Below are 16,543 nucleotides of genomic sequence, written 5' to 3' on the forward strand. Positions count from 1 at the left end.
AGTTCTTTCGAAAGATTGTAGGTCGCTGTTCCAGGAAGTGATACAATTGGCCGGAGAGGTATTGATTCTTTGTGTACCTTTGGGAGTCCGTAGAAGCGAGGAATGGCCGAATCACGAGGCCTCATTCTCCAATAGTCCTCTTTTGTAATCTTGTGGAGATCTTGGAGTTGCTTCAAGTTCGAGCTACCAATATTTCAACAAATTACCAATTGGCCAAATTGCTATCTATGGAAACACTGTATGTAAGTGCCATGGTCAAACATCAGGGTAAAAGAGGCGTACTTGGGCCAGTGTGAGTGTTCTTGAGGGAGCCGTCACATAGTGGTGCAGTTTGAGTTTGTCAATTCTTATCATAAATGAAGTCCGAATCTGACGTTTTTACCTGGAATTAGACCAGGTAGAAATCATCAAAAATATATGAATGTAGCTAGAAGACAGTTTGGTACGGTTCTCAGCACAAATCATTTCAGAGTGTTTATTACAAAACGAGTTGCCTCTTGTCAGTGTTCCCGATCTTCCTTATGGTGTGATTCCCCGGTTCATCATGTGAAGAACCCTCTATGTCTGTGGACCAGTACAATAGCAGTGGACAGGGCACCCCCAAACCATTCGCGAAAAGTTACATTCCAGGCAGTGGAACCGACACTAGTTGGCGCGAACGTTTTGCGTGCTTTGTGGATAGAAACCAAAAGGCAGTTGGTGCATCGATTGGCAGCAAACGAACAGAAGGTATCCACCAAATACCGAAAGATTGACGGAACAGCTCCCGAAATTCAGCTAACGCTCTCGAAAGATGGGGGTGAAATCTTCAAATGCCTGAACTCAGCTTAGATTCCAAACGATGACAAATCATCTAATGAAGCGCCTCCTGCATGGCCATACTTGACCGGCTTTCGGGAGAACCATTGGATCGGAAGGGTGGCTCTGTCTTTCGGCCCGCCAGGTTACAGAATTTTAATTAGATCAAGCTACCTAACACCACCTGGTGACAACTGCAATAACTTCTTGCTTTCAAGCAGTATGCAATAGGCACGCACCAGTAAGCGCGAAATTCACAAATGTCTTGACGCACGCTATGTATTTAAAGTGGATACTGTAAGTCAGTCTCTATGCGGGACATGGATTGAAGGTCTTAGGAACTGAACAAGAGGCTCGGATTCCGTAATAGGGTGCATGATGTTGCGTTCATGTAAGAAGTTTCCATTGCCTAGGTTATCTCATTTTTACATCGAGGGGCGGTAAACAGATACGGGGACCATTTAAAAATGGCCCCGGTATACCTTCAAATAAACTCAGAACAGCCTGATGAGGCTTCGAGTGACTATAATGAAGAAGCTATGGAGGAAATCAGTACATTTTCGTGTAAAATGGAAGCACACCTAATGGACTCCAGCAGATGAAACCTGTCCCGGGATTGGTCCGCGCACGCGTCAACTTCTCATGAAATGGCTCCCAAATCAAGTTACTTACAAAGATGACGTACGAATAAGTGCTGAAAACAACTTCGTGTTGATGGGAGATAATCATTATATACATAAAGAACACGCTGCCCAACAAGCAGTTACGCCCAACGCCGCTACCATAGAAACTACTCTGCGTAGGTAAAGTGAACGAAAGTTTATCCGGTTACGAATTAATCAACTAAACAGAAAATAGTAAATACTATAGAAGCGTTCCTTTTACCCCAACAATACGAGCTACGCCCAAGTCCCGGCAGTCATCTGATACTGCTTCGGGGTACATTTTAAAGTCACAAATTCGAAGCGTCCGAGCATGGTACGATTAAATATAGAATGATAGCGCAGAAGGAAATCACCAAGTTTACAGCGCAGCCGAAAAAAACTGGCATATGTATTTCGGTTTGGGGAGCTGAACGAACAGCCCGGAAATGAAATGGCCATACCCTGTAAGGTCAAGTGAGGGTCAGTCAACGCCAGACTACATGCTAAAGGATGTAAAGTGCACATCTTGTCTATGTGTAAACCAAACGCTCTTCCGACCAGCCCAANCCGGGCTGGATGTCACTAAAGATCCCAAGGAATTAAAAAATCAAATATCTCGTCACAATGGAACCTTGCGACCGTTCCCCACTTATTTAGCACGGTGATTTGGGGCATTCCGGAGGCTAATTTTTCAGGCCTCAACACACGTAATACTCACAAAGATAATTCCCAAAATGAACTGAGCGAAATACGGAGACAAGTTTATTGGTATCAATCATACGACCAGATTTCGATACAAATGCACCAACGACTGCATTGCGTGCAGTAGTAGCAAAAGAGTCAATGAACTGGGAATAAAACAGAGAATATGAAAATTGCTTTCCAGATAGCGTGATCTCATAGGTCGGAGCTGACGACTTGTTTTTAGTACAACCGTTTTTCATATCTGAAAATAGATGATACATGGGATTCATGGAGTAGAATGATGAAGGAAAACAAATCAACCTGGGAACTGATAAATGAAACGTATTCGGCGCACTATTTCACACGACAATCATGAGGTTGGTACGGTATCCTAAGTGAATGTTCGTGAAACTGTCCAACAAGATCACCGTACGACGACCTTATTGTACCTGACAAACTCGTGACAGTAATAGATTGACTCAGCAGACACAGGTGAGGCAGATGTGTGGGTTGATATCGGATACATGTCAAGGTATGAAATGGGATGACTAGAAAATGTAGTACCTTGTAGGAGGGATCATTATCGGATCACCATAGCTGTGTAGGCATAACGCCAAATCCCAAGTGCTGGATTCTTCTACACCGATCCTCCTGCCATGGGAGGAGTCTTGGAAGAGAGAGCATTCCCCCGAGAGTGTTATCAGCAACCTAATGCCTAATAACTTCCAAAAAGTGGTGACCAACCAGGAAAAGTGGAAAATCTCTTTCTATTTTCAGAACCACTGCGCATTAGCGTAGCACTAACTTCTTATAACGATAGGATATTAATATGTCATTATAATTTGGAGAGCCAACAGCATAACCCACTTTGTGGTACGTGTTCTGATTGCGTTGAAGACAGTGTCATTAGACACCAAAAGCGTTCTGATTACGTTGAAGGTAATGTCATTAGACACCAAAAACATAGCACTTCAAAGTTGCTGGGAAAACTCAAGAGCAGCCCAGGTCATTGTGAGACATACGCTTGACAGCATGCGTAACTGGAACTGGCCAAATTTAGATGCTGTAAAGAGCATAGCGCCACAAAAACTGGAAAACAGCTGTTAATGATGATGCTGTGTTCAGCCAACCTTCATCAACGAGCAGGTGAGGTTATGACGTTCATTGCAAAAGTATGCGAGCTCTAGATAAATTACTTGGTCTATAATACGGGAAAACCGGCGGTCTCTTCGGCTGAATAAAATCAACTTACGAGTGCAGACTGTGAACACCGCCCTCGATTTGGGCAGAAGGGCTTCTGTGTTCAAATCGGAGTACGCCCGTGTAAGACATTTTGACCAGATGTTCCAGATTAGCGGCTCCAACCTGTTGCATTCCGTGTTGCACTCCAGCGACCAAATATGGCAGTAACTGGTGCACAGACCCGCGATCCATTATGTTCCCGGACACACCCTGAGCTACTTTGATTCGCTGGGATTCGTTGTAGTACCGAGCTTGGCTTGACGTGTGCTCATCCATAGCCTCCAAACTTCCCATGCCTAATTTTAATTTAAAGAGAACATGAATGAATGAGTGAACCATTACGAACATTCAATCGTGTCACGGATTGGCCCATAGATTCAGCAGTATCATTACATACATTTAAAAAAAACAGTAAGACACCGAAAAACTTTGTGGTCGGATGAATTCGATACTCAGCAGTTAAGTGCAAGTGATGGGGAACACCGGCTGAGACTGCCTGTTTGTTCAAGCGGTACGAAAACCAGGTGTCGAATCGAAAAACGGACCTTCTAGTCTTTCCTAATCCTCCGAAACCACTTAGAACCAAGCTGTCTCTAGCTCAAATAGATAACCACTGGAAGCCTGCTCCATGCGGAAGTTCATTATAGCCTATTCCTGGACTGCGAAACTAATTAACTCCTAGTTCTCAGACTGGTAGTTGCAAGCACGCCATTCTTGCTGAGGCTAGCGAAATCATCTACATTCGGTAGCGGAAGTGATCCTAGCGAACAACTGTCCTATAACCTGAGTGCTACGATGAACTTACAAATAACTATATCAACCAGGGAGCATCAACACATTAAATTGAACCCAGACATACGAACCACAACACAGGCTGAGATTTTGAGTTAGTTATAGCCAGTCCGGGTATGATCCAGCTGATCTTTTAGTATGAAGGCTGTAAAGCACTTATTCCTTTATAATCATCATCAACTGTATGATAGTAAGACGAATTTCGTGTGTTGGAGTCTGTGGTGCGGTGAAAAATACCTGTCATGCTTTGAGCACTCGGATCCACACACTGAGTGATGGCGAACAGCTACCAAGAACCCAATAGGAAGTCATCGTCAGGAGAGATAATCTTAGCGTAGTACAATGGTTTGTGTAGGTCTGTAGTCCACCAAACTACTTAGGAGGGCATCAGAAGTTATCCACACAGGACTGGCTAACGGATTGAAATCAGATCAACACAATCTAGTGATCATTGAGATGGGACACTAGAATATGAGTATCCGAAAATCCATGCCACTTGCTAATATACCAGCACCCACCGCTTGTCTTACGACCAGGTTTTCAGCCGAAGGCTTTAAGCCGTAATTTCACCTTTAAGTGCCCGCCTACAGACAATCATGAAGTTCACAACCGAAACAATTCCACAGAACATCGGCTGTCACGTAATGCCACCAGTCGAGTTGCTTCACTTAGTGCTGACAGAACAGCGAGCGGGTGAAAATACCCTAATGATGACAACTCTCCTATAGCACTAACGCATTTCTGCTCCCTCATCTCATTGATTCTTCTATCTCCACATCGCTAGTCGGTGATGGCTTTATTTGTTATGCATAAAACGCCCGTCGATCTATACTGATGATCTCAGGCATCACGAATTGGAGTTTCGGCTCACTGAACCCCGTCTACTGAGCTGTTCTGTGTCCTCGCTCCGAAGTGAACAGAAGGAATAGTGTGCTATTGCTCGTTCGCTACGGCTCCTCGGTGTTCACACTGCCAGTCTACCAAAAGCGAGTACCATGTCCTCTCTCCTTGAATACAGACTTGTCTAAAAGGACCATTTTGTCTTAGTGCCGCGAATACTATCAAAACCATCAAGACGGCGGAAAACTGGCAATGTTCTGCTTGCTGTTCTTACTTTGAGAATGTTTGAGAATGTAAACACCATTCGGCATGGCACCTGAGTAGTTCTAATCTACGACTATCCAGAATGCTCAGAACCCAAGGTTAGTTAGCTGCTTATTACCTCTGGTGCACAGTTCTGCCTAACGGGCATGACAACTGAAATTTCTGCACCAACGGATGATCTTATGACTTGTGTGTAATACGAAAAATTCATGAGATCACAATGCGTCCTCAGTCAAGTTTTTCTAGCTAACACTAGAAAAAACCACAATTATTGTGAGCTCAATCTCTCAATCGAATTCCAGTAGTGTGGATAGTAGGCCAGCGAACAACCGACTTTCTTAGATAACTGTGTTGAATCCAACTTGACCTTATGATGATTCCCCCATTCATTTGCTTACTCCGCTCAGTTGTTTGGCTTATTCGTACCCGCCACTCACCTTGTCACAGAGGCCATCCTTTCCGGCACTGGTGTGTTGGCATGTGTGTGAATGCGCACTGCTGACCTACTTACCCATGTGCGTTCATGTCCCGTTTGCTGAGCCTGCTTTGACTTGTTTCCTCATGGGTTCCGCGTGATCGCATGTCCAATGAGAATCACGAGACCACCGTCGGAAGGAACGACCGCAACCCACGCTACTGAGCCATCATTCCGCTCACCGTTTTTGGTGTGCGGAAGTTGACACTGCACTGTGCCGGTCAGTGACAGAACTGTGAACTTGTTGACGCTACGAACGTGAACAGTTGAGATTTGTTGTACACATTTGCTTACCCTTGTGTAGATAGCACCGTGGAATTACGAACCCAATTCTTCCTTTTGATATTCGAGATTGTTGAACCTACGCGTCACTCAAAGTTCCGTATCGGGAACCTCAACACTGTCACGATAAATAAAATGATCATAGTTCTCCCAGATAGAGACCATCACAACCAAGTGGTGTGCATTCCCAATCATCGTCCACCAGTACAAACGCACTCACCCCCTTCGAAATGGTTCAAACCTAAAGATGACCACGTTTGAATTGACAGAAGAGGAGCCGTTTATGGATTCCATGTGATCGAATACAGGGTTATTCGACCGGAGACGTCACAAAATACCCTGGCTAATTCATACGCCACTGACGTTTCTATTGACAGTATCTGTCCAGGCTGATTGATTGTAGTAGGCTATCAACAGATCCCCTTTCGCCACTTATATTCCTTCCATTATGAAATCCCTTGAGGTCGCGCGACAGCAAGACGGCAACTTCACTAACAATTCTTACCGTCTATGACTAGAACTCAGGAGAACGGAATTACCTCCAACCAATTCAATCCAAACCTGGACAGATTCAGTCGAGAGGTAGGAGGATGTACCTATTCATGGGCATTTCCAAAAACCAGCTTATGTCCTAAACCCAACAGACTATCCAGAAAGTTTCTGAAAACACTTCGACGTACCTCATCCAGTCTCGCCCTCACGCTCATTCGACAGAAATAGACTCCACGTGTTCGTCATCCTTATCTTCGACTTGAACGCTAACTTATACGCAACCAACGAAATGCACTCACTTGCAAATGACCCCGGTGTTGAGAAAAGACTTACTTTAACATCTGACTCATGATATTTTTCAACTGAAATTGTAACAAAAAGACCGCCTCGTGTTTCCGTTGGCGAGACATTTCAGTATTCTTCAGTGTTATACCAAGAAAAGTTCTGCATACGTTTCCTATGTGTGCTTTTGCTTGTGGCACAGGAATGACGCATCCGGCTCTGACGTTAAACAGTAACAATGACATATGGCGCCGCTCCAAATTAGTGATCCGTCCTCAGGGGAAGGAATGGGTAAATAAACGCCTCTGAAATAGTAGACAGCTTCTTTTAAAGGAGATTCTACTACCCAACACGTGGGACCGTCATGTAGTTCGTTACTGTGACCTCCTGGGCGTAGTTGCCGGTTTTCCTCATTGTGAGTAACGGATCTAAGATAAGAGTGCCATCTGTATTTCCACTTTGTGATACCGTGCAGATTCGTTTTGTGTCTTTCACAGGCATCTTAAAAATGGGATCCTTCCTATAGTGTGATTTCACTTCCGCGTGAAAAAAAGGTCAAAATCTCCGAGTTATGGGGAACGAAGCAAGCACTAACCTCGATACTTCTTCAGCCGCACACCATCAGAGAAGAAGTAGTCACCAGGCGCTTCGGTTGTTCCTGCCAGAAGACCGCCCATCATGACGGATGCAGCACCCAGACTAAGTGCTTTCACGATATGTCCAACATTCTGTATACCACCGTCTGCTATGCAAGGGACGTCGTATCGATGTGCATATTCTGATACCTATGTTGGGAAATGCGGTCATACTTCGAAAGGTAGCACAAGGATATTTTTGGAGCAAAATGCAGAGGAAAAATTAAATAAGTTACTGTGAACAACACATCAAGACCTTGTCCTAGGAACAGGGACTCGATTTAATTTATGTAAATAGGCTAAATGAATGCCTAGAATGTTAAAATTCACACTCTGACTAGTGTTCGTTACCTTGTAGACAGCCTTTGCCTGAGAACGTCCAACCGCTGTTACTTCTTGTGTAATACAAATAGATCCACTGCCCATGCCGATTCTGAGTGCGTCCACACCAGCATCGATGAGATTCTTGGCCTGAGCGCATGTGACCACTTGAAATGGGGGGGGTATGAGTAGAACACAAAGGATTGTGGTGAGTAAGCCTGCCGACTGCTATCCACAATGCATACAACTGATAAAAGGCATCCTTAGAGCAAAAAAGGATTAACTCAACAGCAACCCTTAAAAAATAATCATCATAACAGACATTAGGTTTTCGAGAAAATATTTAGCCAGTAGCATCAGTTTTCTACAGCCATATAAAATGAATCCTGGTAAAGCAAATGACAAACTGTCTACACGACTGATACTCAGCGTTGTTTGAATAGTCGAATGAATTCTGCACGCTGACTGATGAAGTTCTTTTTTAATAGAATCCTTAGATGTAAATTTAAGCTGCTCAAAACCACGCACATATGGGATTTGTTTGGATTGAACTGATTTAATAAATTCCAATCGGAGCTGCGGTGGATCGTACCTTTGTTTCCGTTCCAAGCAACGTCGGTTTTGCAGTTCATTAAATTCGTATCCATTCTCCGTTTGGTGCGGATATATCAGAATAATCACAGCATAAGTGCGGTTCAAAAAGAGAACTCATGAAGAAAAACCTGCAGTGTGAGCACAATGAGGAGGAGTTCTGTGTAGTTCCGTTTAATATCGGATATCGCTAATTCGCCGCACTTGAATGGGACACTCGGTATTTTATTTATTAATCCCAACCGTTGTGGTTTCAGAATCCAGTAGACAGGTTTAATTCTCGTTTTTCGAAAAAGTTTGGTGACAATCGGTGGATTTATTGCTGGGCAACGTTTCGCTTTTGACACAAAAGCTTCGTCAGGTTTAATTCTCGTCCAACTGCGCGAGACGAATGTGATCAATGAGCAAGTGCCGCGACCAATACAGTCAAAGAGACAGAAGGAAATAAATAGCCGCAGTCAAATCAGTGAGTGTCACATGGGATAAAGGCTTGCTGTTTGAAGACTTAGACCTTTGACGTCTGAGGAATGACGCAAGAAAATGTGTCAGGTTAAGAAGCTAGAATTTTCTTTCGGAGGGCGCATCTACTCCATCTGAAAGATTGTCTCCGTGGAAGAGGAATTGCAACTTCGCGCACCGATAAAAGCCTTCCGAAGCTAATATCTTCTTGAGAATTTCTCTCCTGGATTAAAACCACAGCCAAACGCTATAGAAATAGTGAGGATACAACCTTGCCTCATCTGACAAGCCACGCAGCTTACTATCTATTGTCTCTAGATGAATGCTGAACGCATATGGTTCTGGTTATTGGGATGATGCTTTTTTCGTCGAATCGTCCCCAGTGCAGAATACTGCTTGTTATGGTACGCTGAAACGTAAGAGTGTGATAAGAATTTGTACCCAATGCAGGAGACGTTTAAAAATCCGGGAGACGCAACCGTATGTAGCACCCAGGATGAATGCTTGAGTGTGTAGCTGGACCAAGCTAATAGTCTGTACTCAAGCGTCCAGCCCAAGTCAGTGTGACTATCCGAATAGAACCACGGATAAGTGCAGACAAGAGGGGTCAGTTGAATCACGAGAAGCTATCTGTCGACTGACTTTAATGTGATAAGGCACAGTCGACAGTTTCGCCGTGACTGATTTGACAAAATTTGGTGTAGGACAGTGAGCAGCATGTCAGAAGCTTAGTTGCATCCACATGCGTCACGCCGATACGCACTTGATTAGGATCAAATGATTCAATGAGACCCCCTCCCACCACAACATTTGAGATTGTGTGTTTGCTGACATATCACCTTTCCTGCCTGCTGTTGGAACGACCGCTAACGAAGAGTTCAATCAATCAACTAGTACTTACCTAGAACTGGAGTCTCATGCACGCACCTCTCTAGCTTGACTGCTGTTACTTTATAAATGCTTGGTCTCTAGTGACCTACTGAAATTGTTTGCTGCCTGATATAATATGTCCTGACCGCATAAACGCAATGATTGGGATTTACCCCCTATATTCTTATCGTTTACTTTCAATAGAGTAGCTGAGTTTACGATCCACGTGTTGGCTAGGATACTTGGAATCAATTGGAAACGCGTATTTAGACTCTCTGTTCCGAGGATGTTACAACCTCTACGATCCGGAACAGGCTGGTTTCTTCTCGGTCTATGTGAATTTCGTCGCCAGAATAATGGAGTTTAGCAGCATTCCATTGTCAGTACGTGACTGATGTAATGCATCATTTGAAGAAGTGTGCGTAATAAAATCCATTGGACAAAGAAATCCGTACTACGAATTGGCGTATGATAAAGTCCTCCTCTCCCAGTGCGATTCGGTTGAATTAGATTTTGCGACGCTGCTGAAAAATCTGACCGCGAAATGTCAACGGAACAACCTGGCTATCAAACGTGGCCGACTGAAAGATTGAGTCATTAGAGGGAGAGCAGTTTAATAGAAAGAAATTCAGTCATAATTGACTATATGGTCAGCTACCTAGCTGCAGACTCAGCTTTTTATGTTCTCGAATCCTGTGTCTCGAGAAGTGCGTCGGGATCGTTCACTAGGGTATCGATTTGATAAATCGCACCGTAGGTTGCCGACAGAAATCCATGTTTGAGCCTTCGAACCATGGAATAAGATCGGAAAAGCTAATTATTCCATGCAACGTATATTTTCTATTTTTCCAAAATTACTGAAGTGGAGCACCCCTACGTCAACGTGAGCATTGGTTATCTTGGGCACTAATTTGATCGAGTTAAATACTACACTTAGTCCCCAATTTCAGATCGGTTGACATTCTGTGAATGATAGCTATTTAGCGCATTGGATGATTAACCTGTTGGACAAGTCAGCCATTTTGATGTCGATAGAAATAATCCCATATTTACGTTCCCTTGACTTGTTCCAGGTTGTAATGATGGAAGAAAAAATTTAGTTATTATAAAAGAACTGTATCTATTTAGTGACTTCATTTTCAAATGACCGTTCCTGATCTCGGGAGAATCGACTCTTATGATGTCACAGACCACCGCAGTCCATGGTTTATGGTCGGGAGCGGGCTCCGCACACATCGGTCCACCGTGGTTTTTAGCGATACGATTTACAGACCAGTTCGAGATGTGAATAGCTGGGTAGAGTTAGACACAGGCGTATCCAGGCATTTTTACTTTATCCAGTCAACTGTATAGGGGAAAGTAGCTGCGCAGAAGGGACAACTGTGTCGCATGTCACCCGTTACTGGAAACTCCGCTTCCTTGCCGTATATACGAACATTCGGCTGACGCGAGTGTATTAGTATCTGATCAGCTTAAAAAGTTGGTGGCATAAGGCTGGTGCATTTGTAGTAACCTCCGGACTTGGTTTAATGACTGATCCGGGAAGTTGTCCGTATCCTTGCAGGGACGTCAGTCACGCTAGTCTTCAGACTGAGCTTTATAATTGACCTTGACATCGTTAACAAAACTAAAAATTATACACAAACCCAGTATTTAACGTGACCTCAGACGAAAACCGGTACTCTGTGTAGATAGTGCGTTAGCGAGTTTTGACATGCCCTATGCTATCTTTGCAAGGATTTTGGTTTTATCCCAACTAAACAAGGATTGCAGACAATTCTCCCCTACTCAGAATCAGTTTACTTGGTTGATCTACCCGTGGAGCTTGCAGAATTGGTTCAAAATAGGACCTACTGTACTGCTTCGTAAGTAAGACGGCATCAAATGGTTGACGTTGAAAGCAAAGACGAACGAGAGTATCACCCGAACGCTTTATTGGGTTTCAGCCCCGCGGCACGACCTCCACTGATCAACTGACGCCATGCACCTTGACCAAACCAATATGAAATCGTTTCGTTGCGCAGTGTACGCATTTTTCAAATACGGTATTGGCAAGTGCTTTAGGGAATTCTGGGAATGGGTGTTAGTTACAAAGACCTCACTGAAGTCTGTACAACTAAAAAGATAACTGTTTTCACAGAGTTCACCAAGACCAGTAGCCAGTAGAACGATTATCCGAACCGACGCGTGCATTCTGATCGCAACAAATGGGACAAGGTGGGTGACGTGTGAGATGGTAGCTTCCAAATGTTCTATGGAACGCATTTTACAACGGGATCCTGGGAAAGAGCTTATACCTGAATGGTCACATCCATTGATTTGCTTGTTGAATGCATCACTGCAAAGACCAATGGGATGATCACCCGAGCTGTGTTCCGTTGTATGGTTAAAGCAAGAAACTCTGTGCTCTTGGCTGCATAGTTGCGGTAGAGGCAGTAGTCAGATACCATTTCCGGTTACCTGATACGATTCACGTTGGACAAGGAGATAAGACATTCGCGTGGACAGCCGATGTCTATTTGGTAAGATTGGGAGACCTTAATAGTGATGAGTCTGCCGACGGTATTCGTCGGAGTACTCGGTACAAAACGTGAAATCACTGCAAAGAGCAATGGGATGATCACCCGAGCTGTGTTCCGTTGTATGGTTAAAGCAAGAAACTCTGTGCTCTTGGCTGCATAGTTGCGGTAGAGGCAGTAGTCAGATACCATTTCCGGTTACCTGATACGATTCACGTTGGACAAGGAGATAAGACATTCGCGTGGACAGCCGATGTCTATTTGGTAAGATTGGGAGACCTTAATAGTGATGAGTCTGCCGACGGTATTCGTCGGAGTACTCGGTACAAAACGTGAAATTACCTTTCTGTATTGAGTAGGCCGGCTTATCCCCTTGTAACCCCCAACTCTAGTGAGGTGCAAAGTACGCCACTTTCAGACGAAGTTGCGGCACCGGTAAAACCGTGAAACTTCATTGAGTTAAATCACAGTTTAATACAAGTAACGTCCCCAGGATCGTCCAGTTACTCAATGCTGAAACTCTCGTCTTTGTAAAAGAATTCTGACCTGCAAGGCAGTAGGGAAGGTACGACAAGCTGTCAAACAGAATCATCGTCATGCAAGCTGAGTTAAGAAACTGACCGCTTGGATACATTGATTCCAGATCAATGAGCCGACAAGCAGAAGTGAAGTCCGGTTACCACTGGTTGTTCGCCTCATTGCAACACAATATTACACAACCCGTACACATTATAGCGAGAACGGATCGATAGTTGGGCGGGCTAATTCTGGATGGAATGGAGCACTCAAGTTCGAAGATCCCGTACTATCGTGAAAAATATAAGCAACCGTCAGTCTTAAGGATCTCAAATTTCTCAGTTACGTTGATAGCTTCCGAATGAGTTGCAGAAAAACTTTACACGAAACCTGAAAGGACTGGAACCGAGGGGGTCCACATAAACGATACTTGAACTTTTCACCTGGGATATTCGAATCCAACATTCCTGAGGTCTACACCCGCTGTCGTCAGCTGTAACACCCTTCCGGTGCCTAGCTGCCATGCCATCCGCAGGAAGCACGAGGGCTGGGATACTACCAGGTCGCCCAAGCCTAGATAGGGGAAGTCGGGACGCCTAGGTCGAGTTCGAACCACGGACCTTCCGATCAGTAAATTCGCGCTCTAACCACTTGAGCCTTCTCGCCCCCTTGAGGCACATACCCTAGAATACATAGGCTTCGTATATAATGCAGGGCGGGAATTCAATTCCATAGCCGAAGAGCTCCCCCAAGCTTCCCAGCAAACTGAGAAATGTAGGAACAGAGGGAAGTACATTGGCTCAACAGAGTGAAAAATAAACTTACCGTTCCCACCGACGATCTGCAGGTTCGGGTATGCCGATTTCACCTGCTTGATCATATCGAGTTGGTAGATACTGTTCCCCTGGGATGAATCCTGCAATGAAAGTTGAGGTCCACATGACCAGAAAGACTACTAACTGCATTGTAAAAAAACCACTGTACTAATTTGTCGTCCAAAAGGCAGCTTTGTGGGAAATTTGTTAGCACATATCTTCATTGGTTTCGTTATCGGATACATGTAGTGGGTTGGCATCCGTCCCCAAAATGGACTGTTACATCTAACCACGCCAAACGATACAGTGAGTAATGTCACATACAGTTCGCCCTGGGGCGCTTGTGCATTAATTTGAACGGATTGTACCAAGTATAAACTGAATGAGACCGGAGAGTGTACAGTGGGGACCGTTCAAAAGCCATCATCCTGTCGAAGTCTCGCCTGTAACTGTAATTTCAAGTGGACACAACTGAGCAATTTAGGTCCAGTGCATGCAGAGGATCGTCCCGTGGCCCAAGGGAGCACATGCATATAGCCAGTTAGTACCAGCTACCTACTAAGGTCCCTTTCGGAAAGTGCATTCTCTGATCTGCATACGACCCTGAAAGATGGCGGGCGCTCTGCTGGTTGAACGGCACAAGCAAATACGGTTATCCAATCCTTTGGTATGTGCTTCATATCCACAAAGGACAGGGTTACGCTGCGAGACGTGGGGCTTTTGGACATGTCCTTAAGAATTTAAGGAGAGACAGTGGGACTTGTGGAACACCGTATCTACCTCGGAAGATGCATTAGCTCTGAAGGTATTATGATAGATGAAATCAACACAGGAATCCACAAGGCCAGAATTGCCTGTCAATTCGCTCCACTTGGGGGTCAAAAGGACACACCACTGGGTCTCATAGTGAAAGGCCTAGTAACTTCGAGTGGAGGATTTGAGATATTCTCGGGTCCCCCATCACCAGTGTCTTGGGACTAGGGTTACAATTAGCTGAAATCATGAGTGCGCAATAAGGCGCTGAATAAACGAGTCTTCAGTGAAGTAGATGTTTCAGTCAAAAAACGCATCCATCAGTGCTGGACGCACGCGCAGTTAACGTTTGGCGAGAACGTTGCGTTCGGTGCTTGATTTGGAGTATCAGAAACCCAGAATTAGGCTGAATATGATGTACTCTCTTCGTCGCTTACACTCAGAACAGGGCTGGGTGAAAAGAGCTCTGGCAGGTAAAAGGTCCTCCTCTGTTATGCGGAGTACGGGTCCCAATGAGCGTAACCTATGAGGCGTGAATAATCAATCTAACGAGGGAGAGTCCCCTCTTCCCGGGACCATCTAGCGTACCTGAACTTCACAAGCACCGAGCGAAAAATAATTTGATCACTCATCATGCTGGTTACCAAACAAATCGCATTACCTGCATGCTACGAACTTTAAAGGTCGAAGAAGGTGGACTAAGAACGCTTAATTGATGGAGAAATCTCATGTGTAATCCTACTTTTAAGATCAAACTTTTTCAAATCGCGTGCAAAGGACTGTTAGAATCGCAGGCTATCTTTGTTCCCAGCCACACAGTTGGTCAAACTTGAGCCTGAAGGCACAATCCCCGAAACGCATCAACGGCACTTCACCGATCGAATCAACGACACTCGCTGGGCTCCACTCCGCGGTGCTCGCAGATTCAAATGGTGACAATTCAATCCATAAATGAACTTTTCTGGATAGTATTTAACACATATTCATATCATATGTTTTCGATATGAGCACCATAATGGTTGGTTCAGTTGAGTTACCACAAGAGCACACGAATTCTTTTTATCGGTGACGAATAGCGAAATATTCCGGCAATATGGTAAGGGTTGATGAGCGAAATCCTGATCATTGATTGAGTAGGATAGTAGGGTGTTGCCACTGGTTGTTANTGACACTGCACTGTGCCGGTCAGTGACGGCCTGGTTCACATGTTGACACTACGAACGTGAACAGTTGAAATTTGTTGTACACATTTGCTTACCCTTTTGTAAACAGTACCATAGAACTAGGAACCCTTTTCTTCCTTTTGATATTCGAGATCGTCGAACCCACGCGCCACTCAAAGTTCCGTATCGGAAATCTCAACACCCACCAAGGCACTTCCAGATTGCTCTCAGGACTTTCTGAGAATTCCATCCAGATACATCACAAAAGTGTTGTGGGTTAATGCGACAAAGGTGTGGACAGCGAATAACTTTGATATATATTTGTATGTATTTGGAGGTCAGGCGCGGCAACAAGTGTCCCAGGCTTCTCCATCTTTGAAACACACAAGTACCAGAAAGGACGTTGGCTGGCAAGATTGCGCATGAACCACAGAGGCAGGTCAACACAAGGTCATAAATTACGGATGTTATCAGTTGATAAAAACCAACTGGGCGTTTCGGATGACTGTGTTTGGCACGGTAAGAAAGTGAACTTTTTCGTGGCCTCATTCACAACAGAGAATGTTTTAGAATTCTGCTGAGTTGAAGGACCCCTTGAATGTCGTTTACAAACTTGATCTGTGTGCATGAGTGGGCGCTACGCCAAGGGGTTTAGTGGAAAGTAGGTATGCCAGGTTTTCGCACTGGATTTTCTACCTAGACCATCGGGGGCAGAGCTTCGTCCGTTAGAAGAGACTGAATTTCAAGATGAGCAAAAAAAGTAGCACGAAANNNNAAGAGTGTATCAACGCTAGCATCAAACTCGTAATTCAGTCTTCCTTCAGTGGAAGCTTAAAGGCTACAAGCTGGTTGCGGTCTACAAGTCCCAGCAGCCGGGTGCAATACATACAGTGAAACAGGTACATAATATCGTGACAACAAATGCAGATAAGGATAGGCCCCCCAACTGTGTACAATAGGTGAAACAACACCTGACGATGGACCTTAAGGATGATATAACTGTAACGCTATCGTGTCTATAATGGATACGAGTGAGAACGATGGTGTCCTTACATAAGAGACGCCGTAAACCGTTTCCGGGCAAGTGCATACGTAGTATCCGGAGA

At 44.5% G+C, this 16,543-nt stretch overlaps 1 protein-coding gene across 1 annotated transcript in view; it reads right to left on the bottom strand.

The window, feature by feature from the left end:
* Positions 1-2,190: 2,190 nt before the first annotated feature.
* Positions 2,191-16,543, bottom strand: part of T265_06601 (hypothetical protein) — a gene marked incomplete at both ends in the record, with an annotated part of 29,584 nt that continues 15,231 nt past the window's right edge. The window contains 5 exons of the mRNA XM_009171905.1: positions 2,191-2,388; positions 3,379-3,664; positions 7,391-7,580; positions 7,782-7,918; positions 13,532-13,622. Of these exons, the coding sequence (XP_009170169.1) occupies positions 2,367-2,388; positions 3,379-3,664; positions 7,391-7,580; positions 7,782-7,918; positions 13,532-13,622 (726 nt within the window). The remainder of the gene's footprint in view (positions 2,389-3,378; positions 3,665-7,390; positions 7,581-7,781; positions 7,919-13,531; positions 13,623-16,543) is intronic.

The sequence above is a fragment of the Opisthorchis viverrini genome, assembly GCF_000715545.1.
Source record: "Opisthorchis viverrini unplaced genomic scaffold opera_v5_139, whole genome shotgun sequence".
NCBI classification, from domain to species: domain Eukaryota; kingdom Metazoa; phylum Platyhelminthes; class Trematoda; order Opisthorchiida; family Opisthorchiidae; genus Opisthorchis; species Opisthorchis viverrini.